A 26,362-nucleotide genomic window follows, 5' to 3' on the forward strand; every position below is an offset into this window, starting at 1 on the left:
CCAATTTCACTGCATTTGGAATGGCATGGAATGATAAATATCATCACTGCAAATGCAGGAATAGGTCCCCATACAGCTCTGTACATGGAAAAATGAAAAAGTTATAGATTTTTGAAGGTGGGGAGTAAAAAATGAACTTAAGGGTAGTGGGGCCCCTGGGCGCAATCTGGTGGGGGCCCTTCCAACAATGTTTTTGGAAGTATGTAACCTGCCAGCCCCCTTTAGTATACAGCCACCAGCCCCCTGTAGAATTTAGCCGCCAGTCCCCTGTAGAAAATGGCCACAAAATAATAAACTTCATACCTACCTCACCTTTCCTTACAGTGATCCTCAATGACACAGCTGATATCCTAGACCCCTATGTGCGATGTTGGCGGCCACGGGCCGCTGCGCATCGCACACAGAGACAGTCATCGACTCAGCTGAGCTGACTGTCGGAAACTGGTGGGGGCCCCTTAAAAAGTTAAAGTAGTAGGGGCCCCGGAGCTAGAGCCCCTCCTTTAATCCAGCCCTGTGGCTGTCAGTCAGCAATGCAAAAAATAGAACATGTCCAATTTTTTGATGTTTTTGTGGTACGGTCTCTTCATAGAAGTCTTTGGTAGTGCAAAAAAAAAACGTCCGACATATGGTGGTGTTTACCGCATACAGCCCATTTTTGCGGTGGGTTGCCCGGGGGATGAAGTCATTTTTTTTGCGGATATTGGCAATTTATGGTAGTATATATGTTACATACAGGTGACGCACAACCTTTTTTTGAGGCCAGTAACGATTGCAAAAATGTGACCGCAAACCGCATGTGTGCGTGAGAAAGTTTGTATGTAATGAAAAGTCGCATATGAAATAAATATTTGCTTTGTTTTCGCCATTTTGGATTTAGAGAACTAGTTTTTCTTTGGAGAGAGGAGATTTGGTCCTAACCAGGACTTTATGTGGATGTACAGACCAATGTGCTGCCCTGGACCATCTAATATCTATTTCATATCTAATATCTTTCTATCTCCTATATCCATGTCATCTATCCGTCCCCCGTGTCTCCTCCCGGCTGCGGGCTATGGCGGTGTCTGGGCGGGATACTGTGTGACAGGACCGGGGCAGGAGGACGGATCGGGCGGGGTTTTCAGTTCAAACTGTGGGCAGAGTTTCAGGATCTGTGGGTTCGTTTCCTCAGCTCCATCTGCCCGGGGCACAGCGGAGATTTCTCTACACCCGGGGCTCAGTCCTCGGGCGGTGACCCGCGGGTGTCCCTCGTCCTGTCACCTCATAGACCGCGGCGCCTCCACCAGAGCCCGAAGGCTGCAGCGCCCTGATGTATCAGGGAGGAAACCTGGACAGTCCGGCGGAGAGGTGAGACCTGCCATATATATATGTATGTATATGTGTATAACAGCTCAGGTGAGAGGTGCCATGTCTATATATATGTATATACTGCTACATAGGGAGCACCACAGCTCAGGTAAGAGGGGCCATGTCTATATATATGTATATACTGCTACATAGGGAGCACCACAGCTCAGGTGAGAGGTGCCATGTCTATATATATGTATATACTGCTACATAGGGAGCACCACAGCTCAGGTGAGAGGTGCCATGTCTATATATATATATGTATATACTGCTACATAGGGAGCACCACAGCTCAGGTGAGAGGTGCCATGTCTATATATATGTATATACTGCTACATAGAGGGCACCACAGCTCAGGTGAGAGGTGCCATGTATATATATATGTATATACTGCTACATAGGGTCACCACAGCTCAGGTGAGAGGTGCCATGTCTCTATATATATGTATATACTGCTACATAGAGGGCACCACAGCTCAGGTGAGAGGTGCCATGTCTATATATATGTATATACTGCTACATAGGGAGCACCACAGCTCAGGTGAGAGGTGCCATGTCTATATATATGTATATACTGCTACATAGAGGGCACCACAGCTCAGGTGAGAGGTGCCATGTCTATATATATGTATATACTGCTACATGGGGTCACCACAGCTCAGGTGAGAAGTGCCGTGTCTATATATATATATATATATGTATATACTGCTACATAGGGTCACCACAGCTCAGGTGAGAGGTGCCATGTCTATATATATGTATATACTGCTACATAGAGGGCACCACAGCTCAGGTGAGAGGTGCCATGTCTATATATATGTATATACTGCTACATGGGGTCACCACAGCTCAGGTGAGAAGTGCCGTGTCTATATATATATATATATATGTATATACTGCTACACAGGGGGCACCACAGCTCAGGTGAGAGGTGCCATGTCTATATATATGTATATACTGCTACATAGGGGGCACCACCGCTCAGGTGAGAGGTGCCATGTCTATATATATATGTATATACTGCTACATAGGGTCACCACAGCTCAGGTGAGAGGTGCCATGTCTATATATATGTATATACTGCTACATAGGGGGCACCACAGCTCAGGTGAGAGGTGCCATGTCTATATATATATGTATATACTGCTACATAGGGTCACCACAGCTCAGGTGAGAAGTGCCGTGTCTATATATATATATATATATATATATATATATATATATATATATATATATACTGCTACATGGGGGGCACCACAGCTCAGGTGAGAGGTGCCATGTCTATATATATGTATATACTGCTACATAGGGAGCACCACAGCTCAGGTGAGAGGTGCCATGTCTATATATATATGTATATACTGCTACATAGGGGGCACCACAACTCAGGTGAGAGGTGCCATGTCTATATATATATATGTATATACTGCTACATAGGGAGCACCACACCTCAGGTGAGAGGTGCCATGTCTATATATATATATGTATATACTGCTACATAGGGAGCACCACAGCTCAGGTGAGAGGTGCCATGTCTATATATATATATGTATATACTGCTACATAGGGAGCACCACAGCTCAGGTGAGAGGTGCCATGTCTATATATATATATGTATATACTGCTACATAGAGGGCACCACAGCTCAGGTGAGAGGTGCCATGTCTATATATATATGTATATACTGCTACATAGAGGGCACCACAGCTCAGGTGAGAGGTGCCATGTCTATATATATATGTATATACTGCTACATAGGGAGCACCACACCTCAGGTGAGAGGTGCCATGTCTATATATATATATGTATATACTGCTACATAGGGAGCACCACAGCTCAGGTGAGAGGTGCCATGTCTATATATATGTATTTACTGCTACATGGGGGGGCACCACAGCTCAGGTGAGAGGTGCCATGTCTATATATATGTATATACTGCTACATAGGGGGCACCACCGCTCAGGTGAGAGGTGCCATGTCTATATATATATGTATATACTGCTACATAGGGAGCACCACACCTCAGGTGAGAGGTGCCATGTCTATATATATATATGTATATACTGCTACATAGGGAGCACCACAGCTCAGGTGAGAGGTGCCATGTCTATATATATATGTATATACTGCTACATAGGGAGCACCACAGCTCAGGTGAGAGGTGCCATGTCTATATATATATATATATATATATGTATATACTGCTACATAGGGGGCACCACAGCTCAGGTGAGAGGTGTCATGTCTATATGTATATGTATATACTACTACATGGGGGGCACCACAGCTCAGGTGAGAGGTGCCATGTATATATATATATGTATATACTGCTACATAGGGAGCACCACAGCTCAGGTGAGAGGTGCCATGTCTATATATATATGTATATACTGCTACATAGGGAGCACCACAGCTCAGGTGAGAGGTGCCATGTCTATATATATATATATATATATATATATATATATATATATGTATATACTGCTACATAGGGGGCACCACAGCTCAGGTGAGAGGTGTCATGTCTATATGTATATGTATATACTACTACATGGGGGGCACCACAGCTCAGGTGAGAGGTGCCATGTATATATATATATATGTATGTATATACTGCTACATAGGGAGCACCACAGCTCAGGTGAGAGGTGCCATGTCTATATATATATATATATATATATATATATATGTATATACTGCTGCATAGGGGGCACCACAGCTCAGGTGAGAGGTGCCATGTCTATATATATATGTATATACTGCTACACAGGGAGCACCAGAGCTCCGGTGAGAGGTGCCATGTCTATATATATGTATATACTGCTACATAGGGAGCACCACAGCTCAGGTGAGAGGTGCCATGTCTTTATATATGTATATACTGCTACATGAGGTGCCATGTCTATATATATATATGTATATACTGCTACATGGGGGGGCACCACAGCTCAGGTGAGAGGTGCCATGTCTTTATATATGTATATACTGCTACATGAGGTGCCATGTCTATATATATATGTATATACTGCTACATGGGGGGGCACCACAGCTCAGGTGAGAGGTGCCATGTCTATATATATATGTATATACTGCTACACAGGGGGCACCACAGCTCAGGTGAGAGGTGTCATGTCTATATTATAGTTTGGGCGGTAAGCCCAGGGCCACGGCCACCCAAACCACCCATCAAATTTTGTACTGAAAATTGTCTTCACCCAATCCTCTTACACCTCTGAAAGTCCAAAGGTCCTAAAACCTCAGACTGAAAACAGGCAGAAGGGACTTATACTGATTCTAGTACCATATATAGGAAGTAATTCCAGACTTTTAGGGGCTATAATATTCATACAGCCCAGGGCCCACCCCTATATGTATTATACTACATAGGGGGCACTACAGCTCCGGTGATAATCTGCTGTCACACATGTCTCATCCCCAGACTCTGAGGAAGTCCTGTCACCTCTTTACACAGGACATTACTTACCCGCTGTCACCTATATCATATCATGTATTTGACATACGTGGATAAAGTCATTATTTTTGGAGAAACTATATAGATATATTTTTGGTTATTTTACTTGTCTTTGATGAAATGTATTTACTTTCAGGGTAAATACATTACATCAGGTGTTCAGATTCGGTTTCATGGATGGACCACGGTCATATGCAGTCGGCCTAAGGTCCTTCGGTGGATCATGCAGCAGTGGAGAATACAGATATCGCATGAAATTTTTGTGGTTTCTCAGTGGGTTCAGTGGTTTCTGAAAAAAAAAGTGTTTTTCCATTGATCAAATGTAGTTTTAAATAGTTTTTATTCCATTTATTGTTTCAATTCAATGTGATTTAACTCAATATCAGTTGCAACCTGTATATCAGCTCAGGCCAACTATTTGTTGCCATACGACTGATGCCCTTTTATAAATATGATATTAATCATTTCATAGACATATAGCATGTGATACAGCAGCCACATGCCTGAAGGGATAATGGATGAAAAGTGTCTGCAGCTTCTGGTTATTTTAGTCTGCTCATTAACTTTAGGTGGTCCTTTAAGTGGTCCTTTACCCCTCATGTGATATGATGTATTTACACTTTAAGTGGAATAGATAATGGGTCTATAATTAGGAGCCCAGGAAATCAATTAAATGACTGTATTGGGGAAAAAAATCCTTGACCTTTCTCATCATATGTATAAGGGTCTGTACACATCTATTTTGTCCTTTACTGTTAGATTTGTACAATTATAGTGTTTTATGACCTATTCCTCCAATGGAGGCCTCTATTTGATGCCGCTGTATAGACATAGCACTCTCATAGTTAGGCTACATGAGGACCAGCAGTCACCTGTTTTACTATTGACCCACCACTACTGAGCAGGGGATTCCCACGTGGCCACTGTGTGAGCCACCATCCTCAAAAAAGTTGATCAGTGGACCTTCCAAAGTCCCGTTTTTTTTCTGCTAACAGTTTCAGATAAATAACTTAATAATCGGCTCATTGTAAATATCTTACAGATTGGGGGGGCACCTTACAAGTCAAAGTGGCCACATATACAACGTAGATGGCAGCATCTTAGTGCCACGTTTGACACCTTTGAATTCTGTAATGACCTAGATGTGAAGCCATTTTTCCTCAAGGGCAGATTTAGTATTTTTGAGGTCCCTAACAAAGTTCTGTCTGATGGCCAACCCAGCGCATCACTCCGCTCCAAATAGCGGATATTCACCCAGCTCCTCCCTGCATTAGATTCTTGATGATATTAATTAAGATAAAAGCCTTCTGCCTCTTTCCTCCAACTCACTGTTTTCAAGCTTCTTCCAACCATTGTGTGGTGTCCCAAGTAGAGATGTTCAGACCCAAAATTCCTGAATTTAACAATCCTGTTTGGGCACCGTTTGCGGGTGCTGACTGTTTAAATGCTGCTGGCAATGTCACAAAACTACATGGAACCATTTTTGGGCAAGCAACTTTGAAAGCAGCATTTAAACAGTTAATGGCCCTAATCGGTGCCAGATTCTAATGAAGCTTGGTTTCGGGTCCGGGGAACTAAAACTTTATGATTCGGGTCCACACACTAGTCGCATGCTATAACATTGGTTGTGTTATGGATACATCCACCCCTGTCTCTTATTCATTTCTTATGATAAAATGAGGATTAGATATTTATCCTTCTATAAATATGTAAATATAATTCTCAAACATATTAGTTTAATTAAAATCTAGTGAATGTCTGTTCAACAATTTTATTTTGCAAAGGGGATGATACACTGGTCTTATCTGTTAGACAGGTGTCCTACTTTAGGCAGAGGGAGCAGAAGGGCATAACCCTGCTTATTGTATATGGGGTCAGCTATACAGTGTGTCATGTATCTTCTGTACTGGACAGCTGGACTATGATGAGGTATGTGTCCATGAACGAAGGGCTAAGCAGCTGCTGCCTCTATCAGTGACCTAGGAAACCCTCTGTCTTCCAATATCGTACGTCATTCACTTCGCTATATGTTTCTAGAAATAGATATAATAAAAAAAGGTTCTTTGTGAAAGGACCACATACTACATCAATGAGCAGCCCTAATGATGCATTGTTTGATACATTGCTTCTAGAGGTAAATTTCAGATTTATCTTCTGTAGATCTGTTACTTTTTTCCATATATTTTGTTTATTTAAAGTGAACCTGTCTCCAGGGACCCCTTTTTTTTTTTTTTTTTTTTTTACTAAACAAGGTTACAATGATGTCTTTCTGCCCTTTCTGCCTTCTCTAAACATTTTCATTACAATATAATTGTGTTTTATAACTTACCTTGCACCCTGACAGGATCCTCTGTGTAGTCCCAGGGGTTGGGCTTTGGTTAGGATTCATTTAAAAAACAACATGTGACTTGTCCATGCTTCAGACTGCTCAGCTCTTTGCCTCCACCTCCAGTAGGCTCCTCCCTCCTGCTCATTCCCATAGCTCACAGCCTGGTGAGCTGACATCAGCAGGAGAGGGTGGAGCTGTACAGGATCACAAAGGTGGGGGCTGAGAACTGAGCAGTCTGTAGCACAGACAAGTCACATGTTGTTTTTTGAAATGCATTCAAACCAAAACCCAACCCCTGGGACTACACAAAGGATACTATCAGGGTGCAAGGTAAGTTAAAACACACAATTACTGTATATTGTAATGCATATTCTTAGAGAAAGCAGAAAGACATATTTGCAATGCAGGTGTGTAGCAGGGCTGCTACAATCTGTCTTTAGTGAAAATGTGGTCCCTGGTGACAGGTTCCTGGTTGCAATTTGCATGAGCTCTATTAAGCGGAAAACATGATACATTTCTGCTAAGTGTTATTTAGATGAGAAATTGTTGGAAAATTTTATGAAATACTAAATGTATAGGATTGTCTATGCCTAAAAACAGATTGAAATCGGTCAACTAAAATCCAATAAAACATTTTTGCAAAAAAATTAAGCCCATTTATTGGAGCAAAATCCATTCACTACGTATCGGTACACACAGGGGTCTTTTGCGATTTTGCGATCTTACTCAAGGCCCCCTTTGTAGACAGATACTTGGTGGCATCTGATGCTGGCTGAGGACTTGTTTTTTTTGGTTTTACCATGGATCACAATCTATAGCAAATCTGCAACTCTCAATCTTAAGAAAAATCCAGATTCGCTGGACTTTTGCAGTGAAATTTGCAACTGAGTTTGCAGTGAAAATTGCAACTAAGTTTGTGAAGGAAAGGCTAAAATGTAGTAACTGTTACTTTATTTGCAAGAAAAACTTTGATGTATTTGTCACCAATAAATAGCGGAGCAGTCATCATACCGGAGGTGATTGTGTTAGGGGGGTGCTGGGTGACAGCTGGCATCAGGGAGTGAGGGGCACGTGCTAAGGCTTTCCCTGAGACAGGGACAGATGATCTGGGCGCCTGGCACTGAGTCTCTCCAGAGTATCGCTACTCGTTCCAGCTCTGTAATTACAGTGAGCAGAGTTAAGTAAGTAGTGTTGAAAACATGCTGCTCAGAAAACATAAAAAAAGCAAACCATACCTTAAAGAAAATCTATCACCAGGATCAAAGATTGTAAACCAAGCACACTTACATGTTCCTGTGTGACCCCTTTGGCAAGACCTGCTCTTCTTTTAACTTCTGATGCCCTGCTATAAAAACAAAGGCTTTAAAAATTATGCAAATGAGCATCAGGGGCTTTAGGTTCCATAGATGTTATGTATAATTTTTAAAAGAATTTTTGTGAAAAACAAGAGCATAAGAAGCTAAAAGGAAAGAAGGATCTTGCCAGAGGGGGGCACACACCAGTGTGCTTGGTTTACAATCCTTCATCCTGGTAGTAGATTTCCTTTAAGGTGTAACAAGATTTGTGTAGTGCATTAGATAGGACTAAAACTTGTCAGGGAGCTGGGAGGTCTTTCAGAAATAGCTGAGTCTGATAATAAAGGGTATTTCCACAAAGGAAAGTGTGGATAGGGCCTAACTTGTTGATCAATGGGAGTCTCAGTGCTGAGACCCCCGCAGATTGCGAACACAACCCCTCGTCGCTCCGTCAGATTAATGGAGCAGACAGTGCAGACGTGCGCGCGCTCACTGATCTCCGTCACCTCCATAGAGATCAATGGAGCAGAACGCTCATGCGCGGCCATCTGCTCCATTAATCTAACTGACCCCTTGTTTTTGTGATATGCGGGGGTCTCAGCACTGAGACCCCCACTGATCAGCAAGTTGGGCCCTATCCACATTTTTCCTTCGTGGGAAAACCGCAGAAGACCTCCGGAGGAAAAACAAACTAGCAGCAAGTTTAGTGTTAATGCACTGTATTTGCTTTATGTATAAATTCAATATTTCCAATGATTTAACCCCCGCCACCCCCCCCCCCCAACTATAATGTAATCGTCTTCTCATAAAGGGAAAGGGCACCTATGACCCACAGCAATCTCGGCGCCCCCTCTAGTTATACCTGTCCTGATGCAGGGTGGGAAGTCATTACAGATACATGAATGCAATGGATGGTTTGGGGGTTAAATCTAACCAATTAAAACTATTGGGGGAAACACAACAGAATTGCAGGACGCTCCTGACTGATCAAAGTTATAGGGCATGCCTGCTTGACACGACATGAAAGTGTATTAGCCGGGAATCGCTTTAATGTCCTGACATGCTCGTATAATGCTCTTTTACTCCTGGGGTCATGTCACTCCATTCGTGCCACTATGGTTAAGAGATTAACTGTAAGAAAAATAAACATTTCCATTTCCTAGTTACACGGCAGTCCAGAACTTGTGAGAACCGTGCCCCTCTCAAAGCGATGAGACATAGTAACCATTCAGGGTATTTGCATGACTGGGCATGTGTCCTGCTTCACTAATAAGGTGGATTATAAACACATGTCTGGCTGTACGACCACATGAAGACATTGCTTCCTACTAGAAAACACAAAGCATTTTTGCTCTGAAATTGGAGGTTTTTTCTTGGCTGGGGGAAATATACGAAAAAATATCGGTTTAAGGGTAAAATATTTGCAGGATATGTCATAAATGTCCCATAGGTATGTGCGCCATACCTACAATTCTTGTAGATGTAATATGCCAACTTCACCTGCAGCAATGTGCAGGGGTCGGAGGGAACAAGGAAGTTGGTGAATATACAGGTTTTTTTTTTTTTTAACCTGCTTAAAAAAAAAACACACAGGTTACCTGTAATGTTGAATTTAGCTATAACCACTTATATTGTCATTGCTTAAAGGAAATCTACCATCAAAATCATAAGGAAAAAACCATCAAAATCAAGTATGAAAAACTAGGAACACTTAGATCCAAACACCGTGACTGTGGTAATCTTCTTTGTTATCCATGGCTTTCTTCTAAATCAAGTAAAAATATGCTAATGATCCTGAGGGGCTACCCTAGCTGCTCTCTTGTCTGGCTTTACTGGCTGTTACACTGTCACATCCTCCCCTCTGCCCTCTCAGTAATCTCAGTGCTAAGGGAGCAGGAGGCGGGTGAGACAGTGTAACATCATGTAAAGCTAGATCACAGAGGAGCTAGGGTAGCCCCTCATGCTCATTAGAATATAAGATGAATTTAGGAAGGAGGCCATGGATAACAAATATTAGAATATTACCACAGTCACGGTGCCTGGATCTATAAGTAAGTGTCCCTGGTTTCTTTTAAAGGATTTTTTCACTTTCAGCAAATAATTGATATTGTTTGTGTACGAAAAAGTCATCCAATTTTTCAATATACTTTCTGTATCAAATCCTCCCCATTTTCTAGACCTCTCCTTGCTGCCATCCTATTGGAAGCTTCTTGTTTAATTTGCTGTAAGTTTTATTGTTGTTTATTGTGATGATCATGACCAGGGACCAGTTTTTATCTGCAGGAAGTTAAAATGAAGTTTCCTATAGAATGACAGCAAGCAGAGATCTAGAAAACAGGGGCAGTCTTTGCCACAAACAGAATCTCTTGTTAATGTATTCTGTCTGACATTCCAATTTAATAAACATTTAATACATTAAAATCTATATCAATTTTGTAATGAGGACCCCCTGTTATAGCTAATTGATTTGGAGTCGTCATATGTATAGACCGAGATCCCCCTGCCCTTCCACGGCTCATTGACAGCTTTCTCCTTTATACAGTGCATAGGGAGAAAGCTGTCAATCAGCAATGGTATAGGTGAGGGGAGCCTGCAGGTCATAAATATTTTGAACATTTCAGCCCGTGATGAGGAGAACTTGTTCACGACTGTCCCTAATAAAGTGAGATTTTATAAAAACTACTTTAAAGAAAACCCGTCAGGCAAATTAACCCCCTAAACTAAATATATTTTCATAAACTGCCATTAGAAAGCATTGCCTCTATCCCTTCATTGTCCCTCTACATGCCTGTAAACTTACGCAAGGTCCTAAAGCTGTATGCAAATGACCTGTCAGATGTCCAATGAGTCATTATCCTATTCAAGCTGTCCAGCTTATTCATGAGTGGGAGGCACAGCCACACCCCCAGTGCTTGACTCACAGCCTGTATAATGATGTAAGGCTGTATGATGATGTGCTTCCTGTTGCTGGCGGCCACACCCCCTACAGCCTGTGTGTGTATGAGATACTCCTATACACATGACTGACAGCCTGTATAATGGTGTAATGTCTCCTCCATGTGCTTCCTGGTGCTGGCACTCCTGCAGCCTGTGTGTATGAGATACTCCTATACACATTACTGACAGTCTGTATAATGATGTGAGGTATAATGGTGTAATGGCTCCTCCATGTGCTTCCTGGTGCTGGCGCCCCCTGCAGCCTGTGTGTCTATGAGATACTCCTATACACATGACTGACAGCCTGTATAATGGTGTAATGTCTCCTCCATGTGCTTCCTGGTGCTGGCACTCCTGCAGCCTGTGTGTATGAGATACTCCTATACACATTACTGACAGTCTGTATAATGATGTGAGGTATAATGGTGTAATGGCTCCTCCATGTGCTTCCTGGTGCTGGCGCCCCCTGCAGCCTGTGTGTGTATGAGATACTCCTATACACATGACTGACAGCCTGTATAATGATGTGGGGTATAATGGTGTAATGGCTCCATGTGCTTCCTGGTGCTGGCGCCCCCTGCAGCCTGTGTCTGTGTATAGGAGAGATACAACAGCTCCAGGCAGCCATGTTATAGCAGAACCTGTCAGGTACTTGTGTAGCTGATGTCTGTGTCTCTGTGTATTAGGAGGATGCAGCATGTCAGCAGATGCAGCACAGACACCAGCAATGCTTTACTATACATTACATACAGACATGAGCAGGGGGAGGAGAGGAGAGGGGGAACATCACTGCCTCTGACCATGTGACCAGCCTCATTTACAAATAAAGAAAAGATTATTTTATAATTTGATTAATGTATGAATTCACTAGGTTAAGGCTGAGATAGGATCCTTGTGAGCTGCTCCAACAGGTAATTGTGACAAGACAAGTCACAGAGACCTGATGACAGGTGTCCTTTAAGAAAGTCCAGTAACCATCAGATGAAGCATAAAACATGACATATTTCATTTTTCATTTGTAATTTAAAAATATTTGTTGTTGCTAATCTGTGATTACGTAATCTACAGTAATGTACAGTCTGGTAGCTGATGACAAGACCAGATGATGGGTGCAGTGTTTGTGGTGTCAAGTGACATTATAATTTAAGAACACACTTGCAGGGAAGCGTTGCATGTCTTGATGTGGTTTCTGGGCACGGCAGTGTAGCTGGACTCCTTCCTGCCAACTGGCTCCGTGTAGGGGTCAGCTGTAGTGGAAGAGACAATTGGACAAGACTAAGCCCTGATGAGAGTCCACACATTATAGAATGGACAACCACTTACTAATACTTAACTGCTAAGGGTTCAGATTTTCAGTAAGAATCCTAGCTCTTCATGGTCCCCAGTTTGTAGTGTTCTTGGAGACCTTGTTTAAATGTTCTTCATTTTAGCCTCCAATCCAATGCAAGAGCTAATGAAAAAGAGTAAATCTGTCGATTATGTTGGAAGAAAGATGGACTGGGCATGTGGAATTTCATCCCATAGATATATGCTGCCTGCACAGTGTTTTACTGCTGTCTGTCCAATTAGATAACATGCATGTCAAACTCAGGGGCGTAACTAGGAGAGACAGGGCCCCATAGCAGACTTCTGAATAGGGCCCTTCTTACCGCTTTAAAATATACATGTGAGTTACAATCACACAATGCACACCATATATACATACATGCAGTATATACACACATAAATACAGTATCATATATACCCATGCATCATATGCACAGACATACAACATAAACACATCACATATACACATATACAGCAAATGCACACACACATACAAATATGGTATATACTCACCACACACACATACAGCAAATTTACATCCACAACCCCAGATACAAGGGTACCATGGCATATGCTATGGCTGCTACCCCTGTAGTTATGCCCCTGGGCCAACTGGAAATCCCCTAGGTGCCTGTGGTGGGGAAACAAATAATGCATACTTTCCCCATGCCAGCTCTTGGTTGGAAGTTCTGGCAGCTCATGAGACTCACTTTAGCTAATGAGTGGCTTCCTCGAATTAGTGGACAACAGAGGAAGTGAAGTCCCCTGAAAAACAGAATGGAGGTCCCAATGTTTGAGGAGGCCACTCTTTGAGGAACTTCCCCACCTTCCCTGTAGCTTTTAGCTACACAAATGCTCTAAAAACGCAAGTGCCAGAGCGATGTAGCTGCCCGAGTGGGGTAAGTATGAGGTCCTTCGTAGGGTTTTCCATATTCCTAAAAAGAGTCAATATAAAATATCCATAAGGTATAGTCACGGCAAGTATTTTAGTGACAATAATGAATCACTTGTACATTGGATAGATAGTAATTGCCAGAATAGTAGGATTACAGCTACCTGGACCCCCAACCAAATTTCATAGTCTTTGAACAGAATGTCGAAGTGTTGGCTCCTCTCCATCGTCCAGGTTTCAGTCTTGCAGCTGGGTGTTTCTAGGACATCACTGTGACCTATTCTGGGGTTCATTTCAACTGGACTGATCCCTACTAATAATGCAGTTATCGCATATAAGTGGATGGGTAATGATAAATGATCAGAATAAACCCTTAAATGACTTCCCCATCCATAGGATAGTCATTAATAAGTGATTTGGGCAATCCAGCCAATCAGCTTTTCTAAAATTACAGATGGAGCCAGAGGCAGACAACTCCATCTATAGATTTGCGGCCAACCCAGCTCGCTGTGCGCTGCTCCCATTCACCTCAGTTAGAACACTAAACTATTGATGGATCTGTCTGTTTCCTGTTCCGAGTGTAGTATATCCTGTGGATAGTTCAGTAATAGTTTAAATCCGGAAAACCCCTTTAAAGTGGGGTCCATTTCAGGACAGAAGACCTCTGCAGATTTAGCTAATTAGACACATTCCCATTCATCTTCTAGGACTATGTAATCTCCATTCTTATAGAGGAAGTAGTTAAAACCTTCTATGATCATTTTGATTGAAATAAGATAGTATCCTATTACCAGCAGCAGCAGAAGAATCTTCTTCCAGCTCAGTTTATTACTTTGGGATAAACCACTGACTTTATTGAAGGTTTCTTTTATAACTTGTAGCTTTTTGGTTGCTTGAGAAATGCAGATACTTTGCCTTGTGGTTCCATGTTAAACAAGGACAGGGTATGTTTATGGCTATCATGTTTTGATGCTTGGCTCGTGTAACAAAAGCCTGAGAGATTTGGGGATCTAGAGGTTCTAAGCAGAATCCACAGATGAATAAGACTGAGAAGGAATTTTGTAGGTGCTGTCCTTTCTGGATAATCCATATCTATACAGTCTCTAATGTATTTTTTATACCTTTTATTTCACATTTGCACTGTGTCATCATTGTTCTGGATCTGTTATTCATCAATTTTAAAAGCTCCCCAATGTTCTCCCCAATGGGATCTTTTGGGATTCTTGCCTACATTTTGATAAATGTTCCATTGGTTGTCAAATGTAATGAAAAGTGGCTACAAATTGAGCCTCAAAGAGCAGTGTGAACATAACCTTAATGTGGCCATACCCTAAGTTTCGATCGGTTTTATGATTACCAGTCATTATCAATTGATCCATAAGATACCATGAGAATATAGAGCATACAACATGGCACATACATGTAGTAAGTGCTGTCGGTATTGGTAATTATGTGTGGTATTTCTGATAATGAAGGCTGATCTTAAAATGTATGTATTAAATAATGCCAATCAGGTTAAACTAGTAAAGTGAGTTATGGGTAATTGTGTTAGATAGCAACATAACAATGACAATTATTTTTACAGCATATTAACCTTTTCATTGCTGCTTATAGGCCGGATTTGGACTTTGTTTAGTCGTGCATATTATTACATATTATTCTTTTCTTTTGGTTTAGAAAAATACAAGACGAAGTAGGAAAACTTATCCAGTAATATAGCAGGTATGCAACCTCTCCTAGGAAGGTAAATCCTATGAAATACGCACCACATAGTGGGTAGTTTAAAGGAGTGAACACCTGGCGCCTGATGCTAGAGGTAATGGGAAGATTGATGGTGTTCAGATGAACTGGTGGAATAGGTTAGTAGTGAATCTGGCGGGCTGCAGCATCTCCCGTGACCCGCAGTAGGACACTGGCGGTGTAAGGAACAATAGAAAAGTAGGTGCAAAAAAGCACAGGTATATAGGTGTGTGCAGCCCCTAGAGCTAAAATGTAACAGTAAAGTCCAAGATGTGTGTTGAAGCCTTTATTTTTATGGACGACGCCTTTCGAGGACGAATTGTCCCCTTCCTCAGGTCCAAAAGCAACATTCACTGGATGCAATGTAGAGACTCACATATGCTCTGCTGGGGTGGGATCTAATATGGCAAACAATTGACGGTCCAGCCAGGATCCATGGTCTAAAAACTTTCTTTATTCAGGCATGTATATCAATACACCAAATCCACTCAGAAAGACGGTAGCCCGTCTAACCGGCTCACCTACTACTTAAGGCATTTTATCCAAGACCACAGGTCTAGGTTTATTAGATCCCAACCCAGCTGAGCTTATGTGAGTCTCTATATTGCATCCAGTGTATATTGCTTCTGGACTTGAGGAAGGGGACAATTCGTCCTCGAAACGCGTCGTTAATAAAAATAAAGCCTTTAAAACACATCTTGGACTTTACTGTTACATTTTAGCTCTAGGGGTAGCGTGCACCTATATACCTGTGCTTTTTGCAACTACTTTTCTATTGTTCACCACATGGTGGGGACCGGGGATAGTTCGATATGATGCCAGGAGTCCCTGCTTTCCCACAGAACAACTGTGGCGTATTGAAAGGATGATAACTGTTTGGCATGGCTGTCCAGAGGTTATGCTTGCATCATATGTAGCTTTGATGCTTGAAATGCTGTTTTGTCTGTGAAAATACTTTTGAATGGTTTGAATCTGAACCTGCATGCATTGTGGTCTCCGTGCGGAATTTATGCACAGATTTTGGCGTGGAAAATCCACACCGTAATCCTCATTAAAGTGAAAGTGATTTGGAAAAAGTAATGTAGAAGATGTGTTTTCTTTCCAAGTGGAAATTGTAGCCCAAAAATAACGATCAAGTCACTTCTCTTGTGTGTTCTTCTTGCATATAATTTTTAACTAGTCTATGGGAGAATGAAAATCTGCATCTGGTATCGTGTAGATTTAATGTCAGATCAGGTGAAACAAAGCAGGTAAAATAACGCATGCAGAAAGTCCCCTTGATAAAACATACGAAAATTACCAAACACTAAATAGACAAATCCGCATGAAATCTGCATGAAAAACTCACATAAAAACTGTGAGTATTGGATGTGGATTTTCCGTACAACAATCCGCAACGTGTACAAGGAGAGCGAAAATCTGCATCCAATACACATGGGGGGATATTTATCATACGCTGGCGCTCGTGCGCCAGCGTATGATCGCCCCGCCGCTGCGGATTCGCAGCCCGATACATCAAGAGGCTTCTGGCGTAGAAAAAAACGCAGCCGGCGACTTTTCACCTATGAAAAGTCGCCGGGAGCAGCGAATGCGCAGGCGCGGGGACAGTAACGCCCCGGCCCACTCCCGTCCGGCCGCGCCCTCCCTTCACGCCCCTTCACGCCCCACTGGCTTGAAGGTGGCGGATTGGGGAAAATAATCGCAAAAGCTAGCAATAAGCTAGCATTTGCGATTATTTCAGGGTTTTTTCAGGCTATAAATATGCCCCAGGGTTTTTATGTGCAGTATTTAATGCAGATTTTTCTTAGTGTTTTGTGCTTTTTTTTTTTTTAATGCAGATTTTTCACATGTGTTATTTTACCGGTTTTGTTTCATCTGATGTGACTTCATTGTGCAGATTTGATGCAGATTTGTTGCTGATTTGATGCAGATTTCAACTCATTCACATTCACAAATCACAAAGCCACTGTATTATGTTGCGGAACAATTACACTCACTAAAATCAGCACAGAATCCCCAACATGTGCAGATAATCTTAGGCTATGGATTGTTATGAGAAAGATCCGTGTGAAAATCTGCATCCAACACGCACTGTTTTTATGTCTATTTTTGATGAAGATTGGTGCGATTTAGTGTGTCTTTTTATGCACCAAAATCTGTGTGTAAAATCCACATGTTGCAGATCTGGATTTTGTTTTGTAAAATTGTTGGAAAGTATATACAACTTTTCATAAATGTGCATTGGAATATGGATTCAGTATGGGGCTTGAACAATTGTCATTCCCCATACAGTCACTGACACAAGATTTCGTGTTATGGTTCAATAAACTTTATTGCAAGCGAGAGGAAAGCCTACAGGTCAGGCACATGTTCGGGTCGCAACCCCATATTTAGTTATGACATAGCATCATATACAAGTAGGTCTCAAGCTCAGCAAAGCAAACATGAACATACCTATAATTAACCAAACAACCAAAAGTGAAAAAATAAGGGGGGTAGGGAAGAGAGGGAAGGAGAGAGGGGGGGGGACAAGGAATCAATCACTACATCTCAAGGTTTGGGGGGTGCCCCATGTTGCTGGGTCAGTTCCTAAACGTCTCCCATCTGTACCAAGTTTTATGAAAAACATCGTATTGATTGTTATCTAATGCTCTCAATTCCTCCATACGTCTCAATCGGTCCATCTCTTCCACCCACAGTAATCTGGTAGGAGGAGAGGTGGATTTCCACAGTCTGGGGATTACCAGTCTCATAGCCACTATACAGTGACGTAGGAGACCTTTTTTAATGTCTCTGAGCCTTCCTGGGAGCATCGACAACAAGGCAATATCAGGAGAAATGCTCCCTATGGAGCCGTATAGCTGCTTGTAAAGATCCCAAATGGCATTCCAGACTGCTGCCACCACTCCACAGTCCCACCATATGTGCAGCATGGTACCCCTGTCCTTGTGACACCGCCAACAGATAGGAGAGACCGAAGGAAACATGCTGTGCAAGCGGGTGGGAGTTCTATACCACCTGGTAAGGATTTTAAAGTTGGTCTCCTGAATTTTGTTAGACACCGACATCTTATGAGTTAGGAGGAGGGACTTTTCCCACTGTTCTTTAGTGAAGGTTTTACCCAACTCCGTTTCCCATGCCCTCATATAGGGCAATGCCAGGTCCTCCCCCTCACATCCTGACAACATCCCGTAAACCAGAGACACTCCATGAGGCGTCGGTTTGGCCGATCTGCAAATAGATTCAAATGCCGTAGGTGTGGAGGTCAGGGTTCCCCCGGAAGTCAGAGCTTGAATAGCACTACGTAGTTGAAGGTAATGTAGCCATACCCCCGGATAAGGTCTCCTACCTCCTAATATGTCATTTAGGGGCCGTATCCCTGTTGTGGATAATATCTCTCCTAAAGTCTTATGACGGCCATAGTCGTTTAGTAAGAGAGGGCAATTTTTTAAGGTTTCCGGTATTCCGGAGAGTCCCAAGGTCGGAGAAAGAGGACCGGGAACATTAATAAGTTTGACCCTGGCAGCGAATTTACCCCAAACTTTTAAGATGTGCATCATCAGTGGTGAGACATTGTAGGAATCCCAGTCACTCCTAGAGGGGAGCCAAAACAAATCTGGAAGATGTCCCATACTAAGGAGGGAACATTCCAGATCTACCCATAACTTCCCGCTGTTTCGGCTTGTCAAATCTAATACCACTTTACTTATGACCGCCTTATGATAGCGTGAGAAATCTGGGAGACCTGCCCCCCCAGTTCTTTATGTCTTGTTAAAATACTATGTTTTATCCGAGGGGGAGAGTCTCTCCAAATAAATTTAGTGGCTAGCTTCCGGAGGCGATCTAGGAACGTGGCGCTCAGATCTAAGGGAACCGTCTGGAAAATGTATAGGATCTTTGGCAGTGAGTCCATCTTAAGCGTATTCATCCTACCAAACCAAGAAAGGGAAAGAGAACTCCAAGATTTGAGGTCAGTTTCTATGTTCCTGAGCAGGGGAGCGTAATTCAAAGTGTAAATTTGGTTCAGGTCTGATGGAATGTGCACTCCTAGATATTTAATATGACCATTCACCCATTTAAAGGGAAGGGAGGAGGACAAGGAGGAGACAAGAGGATTCGGGATATTGATGTTCAAGATCTCAGATTTTTGGACATTAACCTTAAAATTACTTACTCTACTGTAAGCCTCAAACTCACGCATAATATTGGGTAGACTCACCACCGGATCAGATACATAAATGAGTAAGTCATCAGCGAATAGTGATAGCTTATAGGGTTTTCCTTTGACCTCTAGGCCTCTTACTGACGGGTTATCGCGAAGTGCACATGCCAAAGATTCCATCACCAGGATATAGAGAAGGGGGACAATGGTCACCCCTGTCTCGTGCCGTTACGAATGGGAAAGGGAGAGGAAACCGAAAGATTTCGTGTTATACAATAATCTGTTTATCCATTTATCTTCTAACCTGTAGACCAAACCCTTTAGTTGGAAATGGTTCTCCGTGTAGCTTTCCTTTACGTGTTTCATTCATGAGGTAAGAAAATGGCTTTGTGATGGTACATGACACTATATAAGGCAACAGACACTGAGCTCTGGATTTATTAGCTGTCACTGTGTATTGTCAGGCTATGGTAAAAAATAACACCAGATAAATCTTGAAGGAAATCTACCAGCAGGATCAAGGGTTGTAAACCAAGTACACTTACATGCTGGTGTGTGCCCCCTCTGCCAGGATCCACTCTTCTTTTAGCTTCTTCTGCCCTGGTTTGTACGAGAAAAGACTTTTAACATTATGCTAATGAGCCTTAAGGTCCATTGTTAATAGAGCAAGTAGCCCATCAGGCTCATTTACAAGGCTCATATATAGTCTTGTAAAAGTCAGGGCAGAAAAAGCTAAAAGAAGAGTGCATCCTGCTAGAGCGGGCACACACCATCATGTGATTGTGCTTGGTTTACAATCCTTCATCCTGGTAGTAGATTTCCTTTTACGGAAAGAGATGCTCATTTGCTATTGGGGTGCCTTCCATATTCCAGGATTTTTATAAATATACCGGTTATACATATAGTAAATCTGACAGGTACCAGATATACTCATGTATAAGCTGAGGTATACCCCAACTCGGCTTATACCCAAGTTTATAAAAAAACAAAGTTACATACGCATGGGACATTGCAATAGGGAGAAGGCTGCAGCATGGGGCATTTCATTAGGGAGGAGGCTGCAACATGGGGCTTTTCATTAGGGAGGAGGTTTCAGCACTAGGCATATCATTAGGGAGGAGGCTGCAGCATGGGGCTTTTCATTAGGGAGGAGGCTGCAGCACAGGGCATATCATTAGGGAGGAGGCTGCAGCACAGGGCATATCATTAGGGAGGAGGCTGCAGCATGGGGCATTTTTATTATGGGGAGGCTGCATCACGGGGCTTTTCATTAGGGAGGAGGCTGCAGCACAGGGCATATCATTAGGGAGGAGGCTGCAGCACTAGGCATATCATTAGGGAGGAGGCTGCAGCACAGGGCATATCATTAGGGAAGAGGCTGCAGTATGTGGCATTTTTATTATGGGGAGGCTGCATCACGGGGCATTTCATTAGGGAGGAGGCTCCAGCACAGGGCATTTCATTAGGGAGGAGGCTGCACCACTAGGCATATCATTAGGGAGGAGGCTGCAGCACTAGGCATATCATTAGAGAGGAGGCTCCAGCACAGGGCATTTCATTAGGGAGGAGGCTCCAGCACAGGGCATTTCATTAGGGAGGAGGCTGCAGTACCGGACATTACTGGGGGTGACTGTGACCAATGCATTCCCCGCCCTAGTCTTATACTCAAGTCAATACGTTTTCCCAGTTTTTTGTAGTAAAATTGGGTACCTCGGCTTATACTTGGGTCGGCTTATACTCGGGTATATATGGTATTTCTTCCGATGACATTTTGAAAGGCTACAGTAATTTGTTTTATTTGTAATAGTTATTTCCTTAAAAGGAATTACTGGTAGCTACATCAATATTTTAGTGATAAATAGTAGCAGGGATCAATGGCCTGATCCCAGGACAATACTTCTTTGTCCCCACTTACACCAGCCATTGTTGAGTTGGGATCAAGAAGTAGAGAATAGAGACGGATTTGCTGAGCTTTTAGTTAGGACTGGCAGAGGATCGATGACTTGAGTCTATCCTAACCCATTCAGTTTATGGAATTTTTTTTATTAATCATGATACGTGTAATGTGTTGAGCAAATTAACCATTATTGCCAGACTTTGTGATGAATAATTGATGACGGATAAAACGGCAGGTTAATATACAATGTTATACACACCCCTCTTTTCTCTTTCATAAGGCCCGGGGGCTACAGCACTGCCTTTGTCACTCTTTGCAGCTGCTTCATATCATAGTGTGAGTTATTACCCCTAATATCACACTATAGAGATCTATGGACCGTGCATTTTATCCAACGCAGAAAAGCATGATTACATCATTGCATTATCTGTGTCACATAGATCCCCCCATCTCACAGGCCTAAGTGGGCATTCTATAGCGATTGCTATACCATGGCTGGACTAAATTCAATGGGGGTCCCCACCAGATTTTTCGCCCAGGGGCCCCCACCAACCTTAATCCTGCCCTGGTGGTGAGTGTCAGGGTTAGGGAGCTTTTGGCCCACGCTATAACTTTTAATGCAAAATGCCATCCTGTTTCTCTTTGTAGTTATTTTAAAAATCGATTCGGGAGAACTGACCTAATTTGGAGGCACCTATATGCACAAGATGGTTGGCCCGCTGCAACAAAATTGGCAGGTTCACCCTATGTTAATCAGATCTGTATCTCCAGCCTAATATTAGCATTATCACACTGTAATGTGACACGATTGACAAGTTCAGTAGTCAAAATACATTCAGGTTATTCAACATTTTGTATGTTTAATCCCAGCCTGACCTCAATAGGAGACGCGTGTTATTTTATACAAGATGTACATATGTGTATAAATATTATCTGGGCGGATTTGCACTTTAAGTCCTATCTATTACTGCACCTCTCGTTCTAGCAGTTCTCCGCTGTTCTGCTGACTGAATTCATTAGCATAAGTTGAAGTACGTAGAATTCAGAATATTAGGCGGTAGCTGGTCCCTGCCCTGGCACTAATTCTCTGATTGCAAGGTACCTGCAATGCTCTGTGCCAGTTTAACATGAAACAATTGCGGACCTGGTCCACACCCGACACACCCCAAATCGACATCAAAGAAAGTTAAATGTTAAATTGCTGAATAGGGAGATGAGATTGTGACTGTTATACCCGATTGTTACTCAGTTTGCTATATACAGTATTGTTTCTTAAAGGGAATCTGTCAGATGAAACACTAAAATCCCTATGACCATTAAATATAGTGATTTATTCAGCTTTGTGTCTACTATTATGTAAACTGTGTAAAAACTGCTCTGCTCCTCTTGCTCTATAACATCCTGCATTAATATAGGACACTATGAACAATGTACTCGGCTACTCTTGCTGTTGTTGCCTGCAGATAGCACACTATGTACAATGTGCTCTGCTCCTCCTGCTGTATAACATACTGCCTGCAAATAGGATATTGGGGCTCATTTACTAAGGGTTGCGGATTGCACTTGCGTCGGACTTTTTTGGGGATTTGCACGGCTTGGACAGGTATTTAACAGGTGTCTGTGCTGGAATTGTGTCGCATGCGACACAAAATGGGGGATGTGCCGTCGGTTGCTTTGGACTGAGCGCGGGATTTAACTTTCCAATTGTGTCGCAATCCAATGCACTTACATTCCACTTAAAAGATGGTGAACTCTGTCGGGGAAGCGACACATGCAGGATATCGGGCGCACGATCTTAGTGAATCGCGGCACAGTGCATTGGAGCCGGACAACGCACTTTCGGTGAACTCCACTGGATGGGTAAGTAAATGAGCCCCAGTCTGTTCAATCTACCACCTGCTCTATAACATGCTGCTCACTGATTGGCCAGCAGGTGAACATATAAGAATCTGAAAAGATAGTGTAAGATGGATTTGTTTTTTTCCCGAACATTTGTCCAAAAATCCAGATGGATCCTATTGACATTTAATGCGTTCCATCAGGTTGCTGATGAAAATACTTTAACAGAAAACAAAAAAATGCAGCATTGTATTTCAAATATAAAGGGGGATACAGTATAAAGCCAAAAGAGATGGAGTATATACCTCCTGGAAGAGACTGGAGGAGCAGTAGGGGCTGTATACTTCTATGTATGTAGTTTTTTTTAGCTGTAACCATCTGGAGGTAGCATGGAGTGTAATACATTTGTGTGCACATACTATAGTGTGCATGAGCTGCTAGAACCGCATTATAACCATATAAAATGTATAAAATATGCATCTGGTTTTGAGGTGATATTCAATGCGCTTGTATAAATTAGTTTCACCTGTAAAAACTGCTATAAAAACATTGAAAGTCAAGTTAAAAGACCCTGTCGCTTTTTGATCAGTTTTTCCTGTTTTGCTGTTTTAAATGCGTCACCACTAAGTGAAGACACACGTGGCGTTTTTGGGGACGTTTTTAGTTAGTGCGTTTTCAGATTGTTAAAAACGCATGCGTAATTGCCCAAAATTCGGAAAAGCGGACAAAAACGCATGCGTTTTTAAAAAAAGGTTGCATTTTTTAACGCATGCGTTTTTAACGATCTGAAAACGCACTAACAAAAAACGGCCCAAAAACGGCCTAAAAACGCCACGTGTGTCTTCACCCTTTCTCAACACCCTCCTTATCCAAGTTATGCTTTTTAATGTTCTAGGCAAATTATGACAATGCTTTTTGTATTGTGGCAGTTCAGGGGTGAAACTGGGAGAGACTGGACTCCATAGCAGATTTCTGCATTCTCTCTAAAAAAAAAATATAGACATATTTGTACACACACCTGTTTATACAATCACACATGTTTAAACACACACATACAGCATATGCATAGACATATACAGTGTATACACACATGCAGCAGATACACAACATGTACATACATACAGCATATTCACACCATAATCACACATACAGCATATACACACATTTATACATTTATTCATTGGGGCACATTTACGTACCCGTTCCTTGAAGTTCACAGAAAGTGCAATGTCTGACGATAAGGCACTCTGTTGCGATCTGTTTACTAAGATCGTGCGCCCGATATCCTGCATGTGTCGCTTCCACGCTCAGGTCCAACGGAGTTCACCTTCTTCTTCCTGGTGCATGTAAGTGCATTGTCTTGCGACACAATTTGAATCTTAAATCCGGCGCTGAGTCCGAATCAGTGGGATCGTCGGACGGCACGCCACCTGATTTCTGTAACATGGAAGCCAGCGCAGCTGCGTCACCATACGATCGCGTGTGACACAATCCCAGCGCAGACGCCTGTTAAATACCTGTCAAAGCTGCACAAATCCCGAAACCGGCGAACAGTCGGGCCCCCTCACACTGTGAGCCCCGTAGCAGCTGCTATGACTGCTCCCCCTGGTTGTTTTCACAAATTGACCTATGGAGAACTATATGGAACTATATAGAAAATAAAGCCTATCACCTTGCACCCTTGAAGGTCCTGATAGAGGTGGTGATACATAACATGAAGCATTTACCCCACCAGAAGGTTCCAGATGTTCTGTGAGATTCCAGACTTGAAATTCACAGTTCTGCTACATTTGGAATAACTAAAGATTTCATTTCCTTGATTCCATTTTTTCTTGTTTCACGTCATTCCTGCAGCTGGCAGAAAACTAACTTCATTTAGAAGCGCTAGGAGCTGTTTTATTGGGCTTCTTCCTGCCACAAGGACTGGACAGAAGACTGTAATTATTAATTACTAGTGAAATATTAGAGATACATTATAAAATGTTTCTAATTTTTTCGAAAACAAAAAATTGCTTTAGATTATTTTATAACCTAACTGGCAAAGTGTACAGTCCTTTGGGGGATTTATCAGTCACACTTTCCAACTGAATACAAAGGTTTCCAGGTAAGAAGATAATGTTTTTTTATATCATTCTTTTTATTTTTTATTTTACTTTTGAAGTGATTTCAATCAATAACCTGTAAGGAAAAGTGTGGAGGCGTAATCAATCTTTACTACAGGCGGTCCCCTACTTAAGGACACCCGACTTACAGACAAGCCATAGTTACAGACAGACCCCTCTGCCCAATGTGACCTCTGGTGAAGCTCTCTGGATGCTTTGCTATAGTCCCAGACTGCAATGATCAGCTGTAAGGTGTCTGTAATGAAGCTTTATTGATAATCCTTGGTCCAATTACAGCAAAAATTTTGAAACTCCAATTGTCACTGGGACAAAAGAATTTTTTTTTCTAGAATTTCAATTATAAAATATACAGTTTCGACTTACATACAAATTCAACTTAAGAACAAAACTCCAGACCCTATCTTGTATGTAACCCGGGACTGCCTGTATTGATGTGGCTACCATAGTTTAGTACATGATGGATGCATCTACTACTGTAGATAAGGAAGGTATTGGTAATAGGAGGATTGAAAACATATAACAAGCACACTGTACATTAACCCACTTTAGACATTTATCCTTTCTGTATATTTTTTGTATATTTTTCTCTTTCCCTTGCTGCTCCTCTTGCGCCTTATATATGAAGTGTCGGCGCAACAATATTGGTGCTTTTCTGACACAACTTTTTTTGTGCACATTATTTTGACGTCGCTATGGAATCTTTTCTGGCGACTCTTTCCGGTAGTTTACCGACTTTTTTAGTTTGCAAAATTTTGGGTGCAAAATTAGAGCAGCAAAGAAGTTAGTCTAGGGAGTCCTATTTCACTTGCATTAATGGGGAGTTAGGTTAGACCATTTTTGGACGTGCACCAATTAATTAATCTCTTGCGCCGCAAACTTACATCCCACTTTAAAATTATACCACACTTCCTGCGTCACTCTGCGTCAAAATTGATAAATACCCCACTTTGTTTCCTCAGCCCAAGTGCATAACTTTACATTTACTATCTCTTTGTCCAGGCCTGCA

At 42.1% G+C, this 26,362-nt stretch overlaps 1 protein-coding gene across 2 annotated transcripts in view; it reads left to right on the forward strand.

Annotated features, from left to right (window-relative positions):
• Positions 1–1,105: 1,105 nt before the first annotated feature.
• The window catches only part of ARHGEF3 (Rho guanine nucleotide exchange factor 3), a 202,208-nt gene continuing 176,951 nt past the window's right edge, over positions 1,106–26,362 (forward strand). For both annotated transcript variants that reach the window (XM_072128460.1, XM_072128459.1), the window contains exon 1: positions 1,106–1,344. In XM_072128460.1, the coding sequence (XP_071984561.1) occupies positions 1,307–1,344 (38 nt within the window). In that variant the 5' untranslated portion in view covers positions 1,106–1,306. The remainder of the gene's footprint in view (positions 1,345–26,362) is intronic.

The sequence above is a fragment of the Engystomops pustulosus genome, chromosome 10 (genome assembly GCF_040894005.1).
Source record: "Engystomops pustulosus chromosome 10, aEngPut4.maternal, whole genome shotgun sequence".
Classification (NCBI taxonomy): domain Eukaryota; kingdom Metazoa; phylum Chordata; class Amphibia; order Anura; family Leptodactylidae; genus Engystomops; species Engystomops pustulosus.